Here is a 15,286-nt window from a genome sequence, read left to right as displayed (position 1 = left end):
TGCCCAGATCATCACAGATGCTCTGGGGGCGGGGGGAAATAAATCTCCCTTGTGAGCCCTTCTGGGCTGCCAAAATTTAAAACAAATATAGTTTTCAGGTGAATTTTGTCTATGTCCACTATTTCTCTATTTAGCCATAAACATTCAATTAAATGGTAAGTGGAAGGACATGTTTCCTGACTTGTCCTTTTCCAAATTGTTTCAAAGATCTCAAAGCATTTGGAGTGGGTTGGGTATCAGGGATTAATCAGGGGCACTTAATACCTGAGCCATATACCTGCCCCCCCCCACTTTTGTTTTGATACAAGGTCTTGCTAAGTCGCTCAGGGCCTCACTAAGTTGCAGAGGCTGGCTTTGAACTTGTGATCCTCTTGCCTCAGTTTTTTGAGCTGCTGGGATTGCAGGCATGTGCTACCATGAAGCATTTTAATAAAAGTATCAAAGCTACAAGGTAATGAATAGCAAAATAGAAAAAAGGAAGAGGAAGAGAGGGAGAAGGAGAGAAGGAGGAGGAGGAAGAAAACTGCATTAGTAGTATGAAAAAAAGGGAGAAGTTCTGCTGCTAGGCAAACCAGGTCAAATCACCTGATAGACCTGATATAATCACACACACACACACACACACACACACACACACACACACACACACACACGCACACCAAGCACACACATCTAAACCTCCATTACAGCTGATGAATAAGACTGGCTTCTGTACTATAGTCCCCCAGACACAGTGAGGTGATTTTAGGACAGGGCTGGCCGTAAACTCACGGTTATGTGTTCATTGGAGGATTTTCCTGACTATTGGCATGTTCCATTGCACTCACTCTTGTGAGTGCAGCAGCCACCACTCCAACCTGTAGTCCTGCAGCAATGTGGTCACACAGGTGGACTGCAAGAGCTGGATGCTCTGTGATGAGGCAGGTACATTGACCACCAGGTGCAGGTAGATTTCAATGACTCTATCCTCTCTAAATGCACAGAGATGTTATACCTCCCTTTGCACCCAACTCAACATCACATACAAACACAGAGTCATCGTTTGATGGAGATATCAAAATTACCAAACAGAAAATTAAATCAGTTAAATCAAAGTTTCTTAATACTGTGTGTGAAATTATCCCTTGATCACATTTAGTCTCCATACCACAGGCAAAAGTATAGACATTATGACACCAAAGGTCAGAAATGCAAACATATTATTAATTGATGTTCAAAGGTATGAATACTCACCTGTAGCATTTACTAAAATATTAACAAAGACTCTCTTTGACCAATATTTCAGTCAGTCTTCTCTGAGTCCTCAACCTGACTAGATCTAAACTTGGACTTTCCTCTCTATCCTGGTAGAATCTGGTTTGAACAAGAATCCTGCTAAGTTAGTTTAGTGACCATCTCCCATCCCTGGTAACTGTCCACCCTGGCCTGCCTTCAGTAATAATACTGTCAAGTCAGGTTAGCCAAAAATCCAGATATTCTGATGATTTTGGACTTAGTCACATGAAGCCAACTTCTCCCCAAACTCTTGAACCAACACCTTATTTCGAGATATACAATTTCTTAATGTTTCCTCTTAGTGATTTTCCGTCCACTGACCTCCACCATGTTTCTTGCTTACAAATCTCCACATGGCCACGCTGGAGATGAAACCAAAAGCAATTTCTCTTCTCCACTGCAAAACCCCAATTCCATGGTCTCTATACCTATCTCCAAAGTCTGCCTTACCATCTTTGGCAAATGTTGTGAATGATTTTTTTGTTTATCAATATATCTGATTCCATTTTTTGGTCATCAGTATTATTTCACCATTTACTATGTGCTTCCAAATCCAATATTTTGTTTCATTTTTCATTGTCACTCTTATTCTATAAATGGGGAAACTGAGGCTTAAGGTAGTTAATCTTTGTCTTTCCAAAGATTATATGAGCAATAACAGAAACTGCAGAAGTGTGCATGGATGTGTGTAGACATCGCTCAACAAATAATGCCTATTCAACAATTTCACAGTATTGTTAGTATTGCAATGAAAACACTTAAAAAGCTCTGGAGGAAGGAGTGTGAAAGCAAATCCATGGGGCAGTCAGTCAGGGTAGGTCATTCCAGTTGGTGTCATTTGCAAGTGCTAGGTGCCCCACCAAGCCAATTATGCAGGCCTCCAAAGCATCATTCACACCCCCTGCTCTACCCAGCTCAAGTCCCTCATGCTCCAACATAAGAAGCTGACTGCAAGACTAAGAGGACTTGAGTGTAGGCCTCTGGTTGAAGCCCGGACATTCTCACGGTTTTACATTTATTTGCTGAAGCTAACGCTTGAAATTCTTGAGCCAATATTTTATTTCTAGGTATTTTTATGTGATGCTCAGTATGACTTAATTGTTTACCCCAGGGCTCCTTTAAGACTGCTACTGGTTGTGTGAGAGATAGGGGCAAATTATTCAATGTCACACGATACAGGCTAGGAATGGGCCATATCCAGCCTATTACCACCTCCTCCCATGCTTTTCTATCCCACAGAGAGCCACGTCAGAGGCGGGGTGTGGATACTGTGGGAGTTCTGTTCTAGGGACACCTATCCACTAGGGAGTTCACTTTTTATAATAGTCTATCATGAGTCACTGGGGGGATATACAAGCTGCTTAGTTGGGGCTTGGGAGGCGGTGGTTATCAGCTATTTACAGGAGTTCTCTAGAAATACCAGCTGCCTGGCATCTGGAAGCTATAGAGTGGATGAGATTCTTGGGGCCTATCAGGTATTAGGGTTCTTGCCCCTGCCAGGAGAGTAAACCTGCAGTCGCATGAGAAGTGGAGAGAAAGTAGCTACCTCATTGTACACACCAAGGAGAAAGCCCAGGTTCATTACAGGCAATTGATCATATCCTGGGATTACAATGTGACTGAATGTGCCAGAACAAAGGCTGGCTCTCTGTTCTGTGTTATCTAAGCACTAAAAAAACCCCATTATTTTTAGTTAAGTTTTTTAAAATTTTAACAAGTCCTATAAAGCCAGGGTGACTACAGCTTGTGTTAATTTCTTTCTTCTTCTTCTGTTTCATGTCACAGCTCACCAGCTCCCAGAAGACAAGGCTATACAGATAGCAACACAGCCCACATGTGGGAACTCCCTGAAGACTATTTCCACATCCAGGACCATCTCCTCTCAAGGATATCTTCCTTCAAACTCCAGACCCACAGAAGACCCTGGACCTTTTTAAGGTACCCATCATCACGAGGAGGCAATAGCTCCCAAGGCTCAAAAGAAAAGCACATACCAGTGGGGACAAATGCCCAAGTAGGCCCTCTATGAGTAGTTACAATTGATGCTGAGATATATTTAATCCTTAAATTTCTTCTATTAGAATTGATCACATCCTGACCTTGTGTTCCTGATAATTTACTTTCTTTCCTAAGATTACTGGTGTCTCTGCATCAGAACCAAAGATGGAGTGTATCTATGTAACTAAAAGCACATTTCTCCAGGGTCGTAAATTCTTTAAACATTATACTAAAAATAAAAATCAGGGTAATTTTAAGTCAGATAAATTTTTACTCCATGATATTTCATTATCATCCTCAAATCCTCACCTATGAATGGCACTGAATATATTCAGTCTCTTACATAAAATGGGGTTGTGAATTTTGTCTCCTTAAGGGTTCAAACTTTCAACACAGGAAAATGACCCTGTATATATCTTTTAGTGACTCCCTCAGCTGAATGGAATCCTCTCTTGAACACTGACCAGGCCTTAAGTATGGGTATGGTAGAGGGTCCAGAATGACTTCTCATTAAAAGTCTTGCTTCACCAAAACAAAACACCTTTGTGTTAAAAAGGCTAAATACAATCACCTTAATCAATTTTATTAATCCCTTTATTTAAAAAACTACCTAGAAGAACACAAGAGCATGCCACACTGTGTAAGTAATACAACCACACATGAGTTTTATACATAGATAAATACCAAAATGTTCACTGTGGTTGTCTCAGACAGTGAGACCATCAACAATATTTACTTTCTCGTACAGAGGACACTGGTGCGCTGCCCAGACTCCCACTCAGGGCCAGTCACTCTTTCTCCCAGATACTGACAGCTGAAAGCTGAGTTTGTCTCAAGGAATTTCCTTCCGCTGAAGGGCGCTGTCTCATCCAAGCTCAAGCCCCTCCATAGCCACAGCTCACATCAGATGACTGGGCAATGCGGGGACACAGTCCTGGTCCCCTCACCTCATCCTCAAGGACTCTAGCTGGAGAGTTCTCTGTGGGACTGGCTGAGGCTCTGCTATTGCCCTGCTCCCTCCCAGCTCATGCTTACAATCGCACTGCAGGCATCTTTTTGCAATCTGATGGAAGAGGAAAAAAGCTGGGTGAGCTTGGTTCTCTCATGGTTGCCTTGGTGTGTGTGTACAAGCCCCATATGGAGGGCTCCTGCATGATCACGGCTCCCTCAAGGGTGGCCCCAAAAATAGCAGAGAAGGAAATGCTCCCAGAGACAACCTTGAGGAAGTGTCCCTGCCCATCCACTCTGTGTAGAAAGAAAAATAGACAGGTTAGGATATATATAGAATACTGAGCAGTGATGAATGACAATGGCTGGTTGGTCCAGGGCCAGGAAGGAGAAAGGTTAAGGACAAGCAGATCTGGGGTAGAAATGTGTATGCAAACATAGGAGAGGGTACAAAATATGAACATGATTGCATCCCCATATTAATGCCTATTCAGGGCATCCACCATGGAAGGCACACTAAACAACAAAGCAAAAAGAGTGATTTAGGAGCAGGCATGGTGGCACATGCTTATAATCTCAGTGTTCTGAGGCTGAGACAGGAGGATGGCAAATTCAAGGCCAGCCTCTGGAACTTAATGAGTCCCTAAGCACCCTGTCTCAAAATTTAAAAATTTTAAAAGGGAATAGGAATGTAGCTCAGTGGTAAATCACCCCTGGGTTGAAACCCAATACCACTTCCCTCCACAAATAAAATAAAAAATGATTTGATCATTGGCTATCAATCATTCTCTGCCATCAGCTACCCTAGTGCTGACACAATGACCTCCAGGGCAGAGCAAAGTGTTCATGGTGGCAGAGGTGAAGGTTAGGCCTTAGCTCCCACATGGCCAAGGCAAAACCAGCTACTGTCTCTGTACAATGTCCAATCTGCCAGCAAGAAAGACCAACTGTGCCTCAATGTAGCCCATATCTTGAAGAGATCAATCAGCCACTTGATGATGAGCTGAATACCTGGATTCCCTTTCCCCTTGGAAGGGATAATGACTCACCCTGATAGGAATCAATGCATACCCCAGGTATGGGTTTACCTTTTTTGTCCTGAAGGGTCTTAGCCAGTAAACCTACTGCATGCTACATAAATAATACATGCTTATGATTAACAACCAAATTTTCAAAGAATAAGTATTGAAAAATGTAGCATCATTTTTACATTTTTGCAAAATCTCTTTAATTGCCATGTAGCTTCTGGAAAAACAACACTGCCCATTCATGAAGGAATGAGAGTGAATAAAAGGCAAATGACATCTTAGTATTATTTTGAAAACTGTCTCGGTGGTATGAACAGTTTGAAATTGTCTCAGGGACCCAAAGGGTTCACCATACTGTGAGATCCACATTTTCAAGAAGCCAGACGGGCTAGCCTGGATGCTGTCTAGCATCTAAGTCCAAGGACCTGGATGGGAGATAACTTCTGCAGAACTTCTTACACTACTCAAACTGCCCTTGTCAAGAAAGCAAGGGTTTTAATGATTTTTTAAGAAGAAAGATCTTAAGATATTTGAAGAAGAGGTGGAATGGCAAAGAGGAAGCAGAATTTGGGCAGCCACAGCAGAAAGAAGCATTTAGGACCTTAGGGAGGAATGGAGGAAGATCACAATTATCTGCTTTCCTTCCAGTATTGCAGGCCCACTAAATGTGTGTGCAAAACCTCTGTTCTAGGGCTCAAGGCTAAATGAACAAGAGAGACTCCGCTGCCTCCAGGAGCCTATGAATTCCAGTCTAGTAATAATTCGATTCAAGGTGATTCCCCAAATAACAGTGATGATCATGGAATCTTGAATTCTAAGTAAGATTTATGCTTTTCAAAACACTTTCACAGATTACAGAATACTTCTCTTGATTCCCTCTTCCTTAAGATTCCCTCTTCCTTATTACTTAAATTCAAGTTTTTTAAAAAGTTAAAAAACACCGGTCCCTGAGTGCTAAACAAAATCACCTTTGAGAAGTCAATTAAGCACAGTAAACTATAAAATAAAATCATAGGGATAGAGTTTTGCTCTCCCTTTTGCTCAACTAAAAGAGTAAAGACTCTTTTCACTTTGGTGGCAACAACAGCTTTAGTGAATTAGAGCAACTCGAACCTACCAGAAAGAATGAGAGTAAACCATTCAGCCAACCCCGGTGGGCAAGGGGAGGGAGAGCTCGGAGCTTGCAAATCCCCTCACTCCCGCAATGGGCCCTTTTGTGTGATTTCCTGTGGAGGCAGCAGTCAGGGCTGCTATATAAACAGCGATCCAGAGATCCACAGTACCGAGAGAACGTCCCTGTTTGCCCCTCCAACATGGGAAAGGTGAGTCCTGGGTGGGGACCTAACACTCCATCTTGGCCCTGGTGTAGCATCCTCAGTGGAGGCAAATCGCTCATGCTTCCACTCTTCCTTTGCAGATCACTTTCTAAGAGGACAGGAGCTTCCAGGGCCGCTGCTATGAGTGCAGCAGCAACTGCCCCAACCTGCAGACCTACTTCAGCCGCTGCAACTCCATCCGCGTGGACAGCGGCAGCTGGATGCTCTATGAGCGTCCCAACTACCAGGGCAACCAGTACTTACTGCGGCGGGGGGAATACCCCGACTACCAGCAGTGGATGGGCCTCAGCGACTCCACCAGCTCCTGCCTCCTCATTCCCCAAGTGAGTGTGGTTCTGTCTGTGCCATTGGCTTCTGGAAATAAAAACCATGTAAAGGCATTATCTTAGGTAGGGACTGGGGGTGTAGTTCAGTGGTAGAGCACAAGCTCAGTAGACTTGAGTTTCATCTCCAGCACCAAAAACAAAACCTTATCTTAAACATAATAGTTCCAACTGGAAATGCTTAGCGAGCGCAGGCTGGTGTACACAGATACCTTAGACGTAAAGCCTTTCTTCATGAACTCGGTGGTGGGATTTTTTAAAAAGTCATGTTCCCAGATTTTACATCTTACGTGCAATCAAAAATTAAGAAAACAAAAATCAAATCAGAAAAATTAGGATATTGGGGAGATGGAATTTACTATTTGTTGAAGATATAATTGCCTAAAGTGTTCATTCCAAGCCATATAAAGTTAGAAATCAAATGAATCAAAATTTATGAGTACAATCTGGAGCTGTTTGCTTGACTAAAAATTCTCTGATTTGTTTGGCCTTACTTTTCTCCTTGATGATTCCTCTTATCTTCTGGTTTCTATTCCAATGTAGTGATCAGTAACTAATTATCTCACTTATAGATATAAATCAGAGGAAAAGACAATCCCAAACCAACGTTTGAGATTCAGTATTTTCTGGAAAGTGATTGCAGAATATTTAGAAAAGGGGATTGTGGGAGGTATGAGATATAGTGCCATCAAGTCAGAACTCATTAAGGCTATTCAGCTGCCTATGGAAATGGCTAAGTTGAGGATAAGAGGCCAGGGAGGGAGCCGAGGAGTCTTTGGTTTGAGATTTGAACCCAAACTGCAGATATGAAAAACAGGGATGAGGGAAACATGCCATCTTCTCTGTCACAAGAGCTTAATAATCCTATGCTCCATAAAATACATAAAAATCAGTATATCAGTCTTACAGAAAATAGCTAAATGTTGATATTTTTCCAAGCAAATGCTGATATAATTTTAACAACAGTGATATATCAAATGATACCTTCCCTCCCAATGACTCTCACTTTTCTCCTTTGAGAAGCGCTATCTCAAAAAAACCAAGCACTAAAATGCAGTGGTAAATTTTATTTTAAGCATATCTTAATACCTGAGGATGGGGGCTGGTGAGTGGAGGCTGAAAAGCTGCCAAGCTGCGTCCTTGCTTTGCCCATGGATCACTAGGTTCATTAGCAGTGAGCTATAGGTGGCTCCTGAGTTCTGAATACTGCAATATGATTGTTCTGGAAGCAAACTTGGATCCAGAGCATTTCTAGACAGGTGTGCCCAAGGAAGCATGGGGCTTGGAACTTTAGTTTCTCTGTTTGTGTTGATTTTCCTTTTCTTTCCTGTCTGTCCTCCCAGCACTCTGGCACTTACAGAATGAAGATCTATGAGAGAGATAAATTTAGAGGACAAATGTCAGAGGTCACAGACAATTGTCTCTCTCTTCAGGACCGCTTACAACTCAATGAAATCCAGTCCCTCAATGTGCTGGAGGGCTGCTGGGTCCTCTATGAGATGCCCAGTTACAGGGGATGGCAGTACCTGCTACAGCCAGGGGAATACAGGAGATATCTTGACTGGGGAGCTGCAAATGCCAAAGCTGGGTCTTTAAGATGAGTCATGGATTTTTATTGAAGTATTAACATTCTCCACTTTTCTCCTTTAGAATCTAATAAAGAATGTAGCTTGTGATTCTGGCACTAATAGAGTCCTGTCTTTCTTTCAGTCTATTAAGCATTCATAAGGAGTAACGGCACTAGGCCAAACATAATAGCATGTTTTCAAGATGGGAAGCAACTGCTTATAAAGGGAATAATGTGGAGAACAGTATTTCTGGCATGTTCTGATGACTAAAATATACAGGCTCAAAGAAAAGTTCCATTCAACTGGGCTAAAGCAATCTGTGGTTGTTTCATAAGGATATATCTGCGGCTACAATAATAAATAAGTAAGTACTTATTGAAACACCTCAAGTTATCCCTTCAGGTTGGCCCCATTGCTATACCTGATTAGGAGTCATTTGCAGCAGCTAGACTCTTATTTTAGCTTTGTAAATAAACAAGCTTGTCTTACCCATTGCCCTTATCCTGCTAACAGCCACATCCCTTCTGTCCCAAATCCATTTCCCCTCTTTCCTCCATGAGTTTTGCAATCCAAATATAATTCACTGCCTCTTTACCTTATGAACTCTGTAGAAGATTTAATGGCATTTTCCAAAAACACATACCCATGAAGAAACTCAGTCTCATATCATTTTAATAGGAAATAATGTACTATGAGTAATACATAGAAAATATTGCTGAATAGAAAATAAGCAATCTAAATTTTCTGGAGAAGACTGTGTGACTGCATATTTGTTCCCCTTAGTTTTTCAAAGTGAATTAAAGTGGGTAGTAAAACTCATAATAATAAATTTAAAAATAAGTGGATGAGGAAATTGGGTGAGAGGAAAAACAAAAATGGAAGAGATGAGATGGAACCAAAAGTGAAGTTCAAACTCAAGTTGTGAACTGGAACATGCTAAGTTAACCGAAGATAGATACAGATTTTGCTCAAGCAGCCAAGGCAGAGAAGGAAACAAGATCAGTTTCATAACTCACAGAGTTTAGAAGACAAATAAATTAATCAGTACAAGCTTCATTATCCTCAGTACCAACACCTAAAAGGAAGTTTTCTTGTAAGTCCTGGTAAAGAGGATATTGAGTAAACAACATCCCTAAAAACATCCTGTGTGAATAAATAATGTTCTTGGGGCTGTTTCTTGTGAAGTTCATCAAGGAAACAGATGACTTCAGGTCAAAATTCTTTGAAAGTATTCCATCCTTTGAGGCTCTAATGAATTGACCCAAATTTCACCTCACATGGCATATAAACAGAGTGAACATGTAATCTTTGTCTTAAACTGGGTCACTTCTGACCTATTATTAATAATTGCACTTGGACAAGAAGCACAAACTAAGATTGTTCTGGGAAAACCAGGACTCATGGATAGCCTATTGTATACATATATTACATGTGAAGGTTCTTTCCTGGAAAATAGTTTGATTTGGGGCTGGGGATATGGGTTGATGGTATAGCACTTTCTTGGCATGTATGAAGCCCTGGATTCAATCCCCAGAATTAAAAAAAGAAGAAGGAAAGGATAAGGAGAAGGAGAAGAAGAAGAAAGAAAAAAAAGTAGTTCAATTCTCAGATTATTTTTTATTAACTATTCCTAAAGCCCAGCTTTTTTAACCTTCAAACTCCCAAAGGTAGTGTTGGTTTGAAAGGTAGAGAATTGGTGTCTCCATGAGAAAGATCATTATATTGAAAACCAAGAGCAGTGTGAAAATAACATCATGTGTTTGGGAAATGACAAGTGGTTCAGCGTGATCGGACAGTGTGGCAAGAGACAGAGGAGGTCATGCCTGGTGTTAAGAAATCAGGACTTGATCATGAAGGCAACGGGAGTCAGGGAGCGTTTGGAACAGATGAGCATGTAACTTGATGTGTTTCTATTCCCATCATCCCAGCATCTTAGCAGAGTGCACCATAGAGAGGAGGCAAGACTAAGCAGAATCTGGAGACTGATAAAAATCACCAAGATAGAATAAGGACCCTAAATACCCTTCTTTCTTCTTCACCATTAAATCCCTTGCTCTCTTGGGGAGAGCGATTTGAGTAGGGTAAAGCATAATGCAGAACTATCCTAGCATCCCACTGTGTTTCCTGGGCTTGAGATGCTGAACAGCATCCAAGCCAGACTGTTGGTAATGTAGATCTCATAGTGTGGTATGGGGACCTTTGGAGTTCCCAAGACATTTTCAAAGTATTCATGAATACAAATTTTTGTCAGGACAAGTTTCAAAATGATTTTGAGATGTTATTTGCCTGTTTTACCAGGGTGTGATTTAAGTGCTGATAACCTTGCTTTGGTTCTCCAAATTTTATAGAACAGAAATAGTGCTACAAAGCAGAATATGTTTCTGTCTACAGGTTTAAAGAGAATCTTAGCAGAGATGCTAATAAGGCCTTACCTGCGGATGGCTAAAACACATGATGTCCTTCTCAAAAAATGAAGGAATAAACCACAGAAGTGTATTTTTAAATTTGGTCCAAGAACTAATTGGTGCTGGTTAAAAATACAGGCATCTTGTTCTGATCTAATGATGTCAAATCTTGGGACTGGTAATTTGCATTTTTTTCTTTGTAGTAATTTGCATTTTTAACAAGCAAGGTGATTCTTTTTGGGAGAATGGGTACTGGGGATTGAACTCAGGGCACTCTACCCCTGAGCCACATCCCCAGCCCAAATTTTTGTATTTTATTTACAAACAGGGTCTAGTTATTTAGCACCTGGCTTTTTGCTGAGGCTGGCTTTGAACTTGTAGTCCTCCTGTCTCAGCCTCCCAGTAGCTAGGATTATAGGCATGCACTATGGTGCCTGGCACAAGGTGATTCTTAGACATAACAGAGTTTTTAAAAACTAAAATTCCTTCCAAACCTAACTTTGTGTTGTATTCCCCCCCCAAAAAAAAAGACTTTGTAGAGAATAACTGTCTCAGGAATCCTTGAGATACTTTATCTTTAAGAGAGATAAGTAGGCTGAAGTTATCCTTGATGTTGTCACTCACTTCATTACCAGTATCCATGTCACTAGGATTACTAAAGCTCATTTTTGCCCGGTATGTGCCACATACATTATACACATAATTAATCCCATTTACTCATGCCAAAGTTTTTTAGCTAAAACCCACCAGGAATATGCCTGTCTTTAAACAAGTTAGGCTTATGACTGGTTGTGTCCTGGGAGAACTCACATGTTGGGGAAGACTGGAATGTTTTCTGTGAGAAAAGGTTGAAAGGAACCTAATCTAGGACTTGTATTTTGGTTGTGTGATTTGGGGAAGGGTCTAAAAAGTGGGGTTTCACTCTTGATTAGAAATTATCATAAAGCAGGGTTAACTTTATGATTGGTTATCTCTACAAATCTTGCCCAGGAAAGAGGAGGCTAATTCTAATTCTAATTATAATTGACAAACAGGTAGCAGTTAATTATTTTAGCTGAGAAGGGGGTGTTTGTTATTTTGTGGGTGACACATCAACTTTATTTATGCTTGAGTTTAGACAAAATGGTGAAGTGGCCTTATTTCATCTCATTTTATCATGTCTCAGAGTAATCTTGCCAGAAGTTGGCACTTTATGGGATTGTTCATGTCTAATAGAAGAGTAAGCATGGCTTAGCTGCAGCTTCTAAATGTCAGACTGCTCCTCTTTTGCTTTCTTCCTCATTCTTCATATTCTCTCTCCCAAGTAATTTGTGCTTTGAGAAGTTGGTGCTTTGCCATGGCCAGGCCATGCTGCTGTTCAGTGGACTTGAGTCAGGACAGCCCCAGTCCAAAGGTCCTACTCTTGTCTGGGAAGAGCTTCCTCTGCCCTTGGAAAAGGGGAAGCCGTCCATAAAGTCATGCGCCTCTCAGTCTCGGGCCCCACGACCACAGAAACCTTTGCTCTGTTTCTTACAACAAGTTAATAGACTTACATAGGGTGCACCCACCAAACTAGGCATTAATAACTATGTTTTAAAGCATAAGGTCAACACAATCAGAAACAGTCAAGAGATCTGAATCTAGATTTGTGTCCTGCATTGAACTGGCAACTTATGTAAAGAAAAAAAATAAAATAAAAACTAAGATAGGCCAGCCTCTGTCATCTAAAAATATCAGGAAAATTCTCTCTCAGAATTCAAACCTCCCAGAATTCTGGAGATACTTCCACAAAGGCACAGATTTTTTCCAGGAGACTCATGAGGTATAATGGAATCATAGTGTGGAGACATGGATTTTAGGTCAAAAGTTCAGACTGGTGAGCTGATAAATTTAGAAAACAGTAAGAATCCAAATAAAAGTGACGCAGAGCAGCACATACAGGACAGCATTAGAATATACCAGAGAACCAGGGCAAATCTTTAATCACTGCCCCTGAATGCAGCGTGCAAAAGGGATCCATAAAATCCCCTTATCACTCTCCCCGGCCCCTTTTGTGTTTTCCTGCCAACGCAGCAGGCCTCCTGCTATATAGACCTGCTTGGGCTGGCCGCTTCCAATGTACTGAGCTCACAAGGTCTGTGTCAACCAGCCATGGGGAAGGTAAGCAGAACACAAGTTAAAGAAAAATTTTTAAAAAGAGGAAACAAAGCCTTTGTGCTTTGGGAACAAATGATTTCATTCAAATTACTTTTCCTTTGCAGATCACTTTCTACGAGGACAGGAGCTTCCAGGGCCGCTGCTATGAGTGCAGCAGCAACTGCCCCAACCTGCAGACCTACTTCAGCCGCTACAACTCCATCCGCGTGGACAGCGGTAGCTGGATGCTCTATGAGTGTCCCAACTACCAGGGCAACCAGTACTTACTGCGGCGGGGGGAATACCCCGACTACCAACAGTGGATGGGCCTCAGCGACTCCACCAGCTCCTGCCTCCTCATCCCCCCAAGTGAGTTCTGCTGCCTAAGGGACTCACTTGAGGGATGTTTTATTGATGTGGGTTTGAGGGAAAGAATTTTCCCTTTAAAAGTTAAGTGGGCTTTAGACACCTGCCTGGGCCTAGATGTGTACAGGCATGAAAACAAAGAAAAAAAGAACCCATTTAGAAGTGCCAGTTTTATTTTTAATTTCTGTCACCATTAGGTCAAAGTTGTTTGTGACAAATGTAATATCATAATGAGATACACAACAAAACTTGCAGATGGAAAGCTAGCTGGGCATAAGATGGCACTGTTTCTAGCAAATATATTTTTATCTACATGAAAGGAATTTCTAATAAATGAATTAAACACGTTGTACTATAGACTAGAAAACAATGAAAACTCAGTTTATCAAGATAGGTTATGGAAAGGTAGTATCCAAGTTTGTAAAAGTCTTTTAATTTGGAAGTGACTATTAAAACCAAAGTTTCATTGAATTACATTTTTAAAATCTTAAATATGCTGTTAAGTTTATATGTGTATTAATTGGAAGATATTATTCTTATTATGAGAATACTGGTCAAAATAGACTATTTGTTTTTACCCAAAATAGAGGTTTAAGCTAACACAGCGAGTTAGTAATCAAGATATTTGAGTTTGTAATCAATTCTCAGAGTCTGCACCTCTTTAAAATCCCATCTCCTAGATTAGAAAGGAAGGAAGGAAGGAAGGAAGGAAGGAAGGAGGGAAGGAAGGAAGAAAGAAACTAAGCATATGAATATTTGCTAAATGATAGCAGAAAACTTCCATGTACAGCCCTCGAAGCAGTTTTGGAGTCTCAGATTCTATATTCACAACCACAACACCCCGGCTTCCAGATTCATGTGGTATTTGGATGAATTGTGGAAGAGACTCACTTGCTTTTTCCCATTCTTTTTGTGGATGGAACAGGCAGGCTCCCACCGGATACAGCTATATGAGAGGGAAGACCACAAGGGCCTCATGGTGGAGCTAACCGAGGACTGCTCCTGCATACAGGACAGTTTCCACCTCAATGAGGTTCCCTCCCTTCACGAGCTGGAGGGCTGCTGGGTCCTCTATGAGATGCCCAACTACAGGGGACGGCAGTATCTACTGCAGCCCCAAGAGAACAGGACTGGGGAGCCGTGGATGCTAAGGCAGGCTCTTTGAGAAGGGTGGCAGATTTATACTAAAATAGGTTAACACTTCCATTTTCTCATTTTGGAACCTAATAAAGTGTTTAGTCTGTATTGTTGGCAACTGCTTGACTTCTGTTTTTCTTTAATTGTGTGCAAATCAAGCCACCTGTAAATGTTAAAGTTTAAGAGATATGGGGCACTCCTGTAATTCTAGCTACTTGGGAAGCTGAGACAGAAGGATCTCAAGTTTGAAGCCTGGGCAACTTTGTGAGACCCTGTCTCATAATGTTTAAAAGAGGAAATATAGCTCAATGATAGAGCATTTGCCCTGAGTTCAATCTCCAATATAGGAAAGGAAAAAAAGACAGAAAGAAAAAGAATGAGGGAGGGACCTGTTCAAGAACTTGAGAGTTTGAACAAGTCCCATAAGTTGGAAGGGCGGGCGTGTCAGAGCCAGAGACATGGCAACTGGTGAATGGAGTAAATATAGGAAATGTGATACACACACACAAACACACACACACACACACACACACACACACACACACACTCATATACCACATATATACCACAGTGGACTTTACTACTTTACTCAGCCAAAAAGAAGAACTAAATTGTGTCATTTGCCAGAAAGTGGATAGAACTTGAGGGCATTATGTAAACAAAATAAGCCAAACTCATAAAGTCAAAGGTCAAATGTTGTCTCTCATATGAGGAAGATAGAAAAAAGAAAAAAAAAGACAGGGTGGGGTGGGGAAGGTGAGGTCTCATGAAAATAGAAGGGAGACC

General features: G+C 41.3%; 1 protein-coding gene and 1 pseudogene across 5 annotated transcripts; both read left to right on the top strand.

The window, feature by feature from the left end:
• The first annotated feature begins 6,562 nt into the window (after window positions 1-6,562).
• Window positions 6,563-8,586, top strand: LOC144364776 (gamma-crystallin B-like; annotated as a pseudogene).
• A 4,274-nt stretch (window positions 8,587-12,860) lies between these two features.
• On the top strand, window positions 12,861-14,528 carry LOC144373865 (gamma-crystallin C-like). Of its 5 annotated transcripts, XM_078036821.1 has the most exons (4): window positions 12,861-13,021; window positions 13,123-13,366; window positions 13,969-13,971; window positions 14,293-14,528. In XM_078036821.1, the coding sequence occupies exons 1-4, from the start codon at window positions 13,013-13,015 to the stop codon at window positions 14,526-14,528; spliced, it is 492 nt and encodes a 163-aa protein (XP_077892947.1). In that variant the 5' UTR covers window positions 12,861-13,012. The 5 variants fall into 5 exon arrangements, with proteins under 5 accessions (XP_077892947.1, XP_077892944.1, XP_077892943.1 ...); XM_078036818.1 differs by lacking the exon at window positions 13,969-13,971 and having other exon boundaries at window positions 13,123-13,361; window positions 14,285-14,528; XM_078036817.1 differs by lacking the exon at window positions 13,969-13,971 and having other exon boundaries at window positions 13,123-13,361; window positions 14,282-14,528.
• The last annotated feature ends 758 nt before the right edge of the window (window positions 14,529-15,286 follow it).

Source organism: Ictidomys tridecemlineatus, unplaced genomic scaffold, assembly GCF_052094955.1.
Source record: "Ictidomys tridecemlineatus isolate mIctTri1 unplaced genomic scaffold, mIctTri1.hap1 Scaffold_52, whole genome shotgun sequence".
NCBI lineage: Eukaryota > Metazoa > Chordata > Mammalia > Rodentia > Sciuridae > Ictidomys > Ictidomys tridecemlineatus.
This window is presented reverse-complemented; position numbering and strand designations above follow the sequence as displayed.

Bases quoted from the DNA above. Each gene is read 5' to 3' on its own strand.
- LOC144373865 (XM_078036817.1), top strand. The intron at 13,362-14,281 runs CCCAAGTGAGTT...CTTTTTGTGGAT, and splicing joins AGCTCCTGCCTCCTCATCCC to GGAACAGGCAGGCTCCCACC.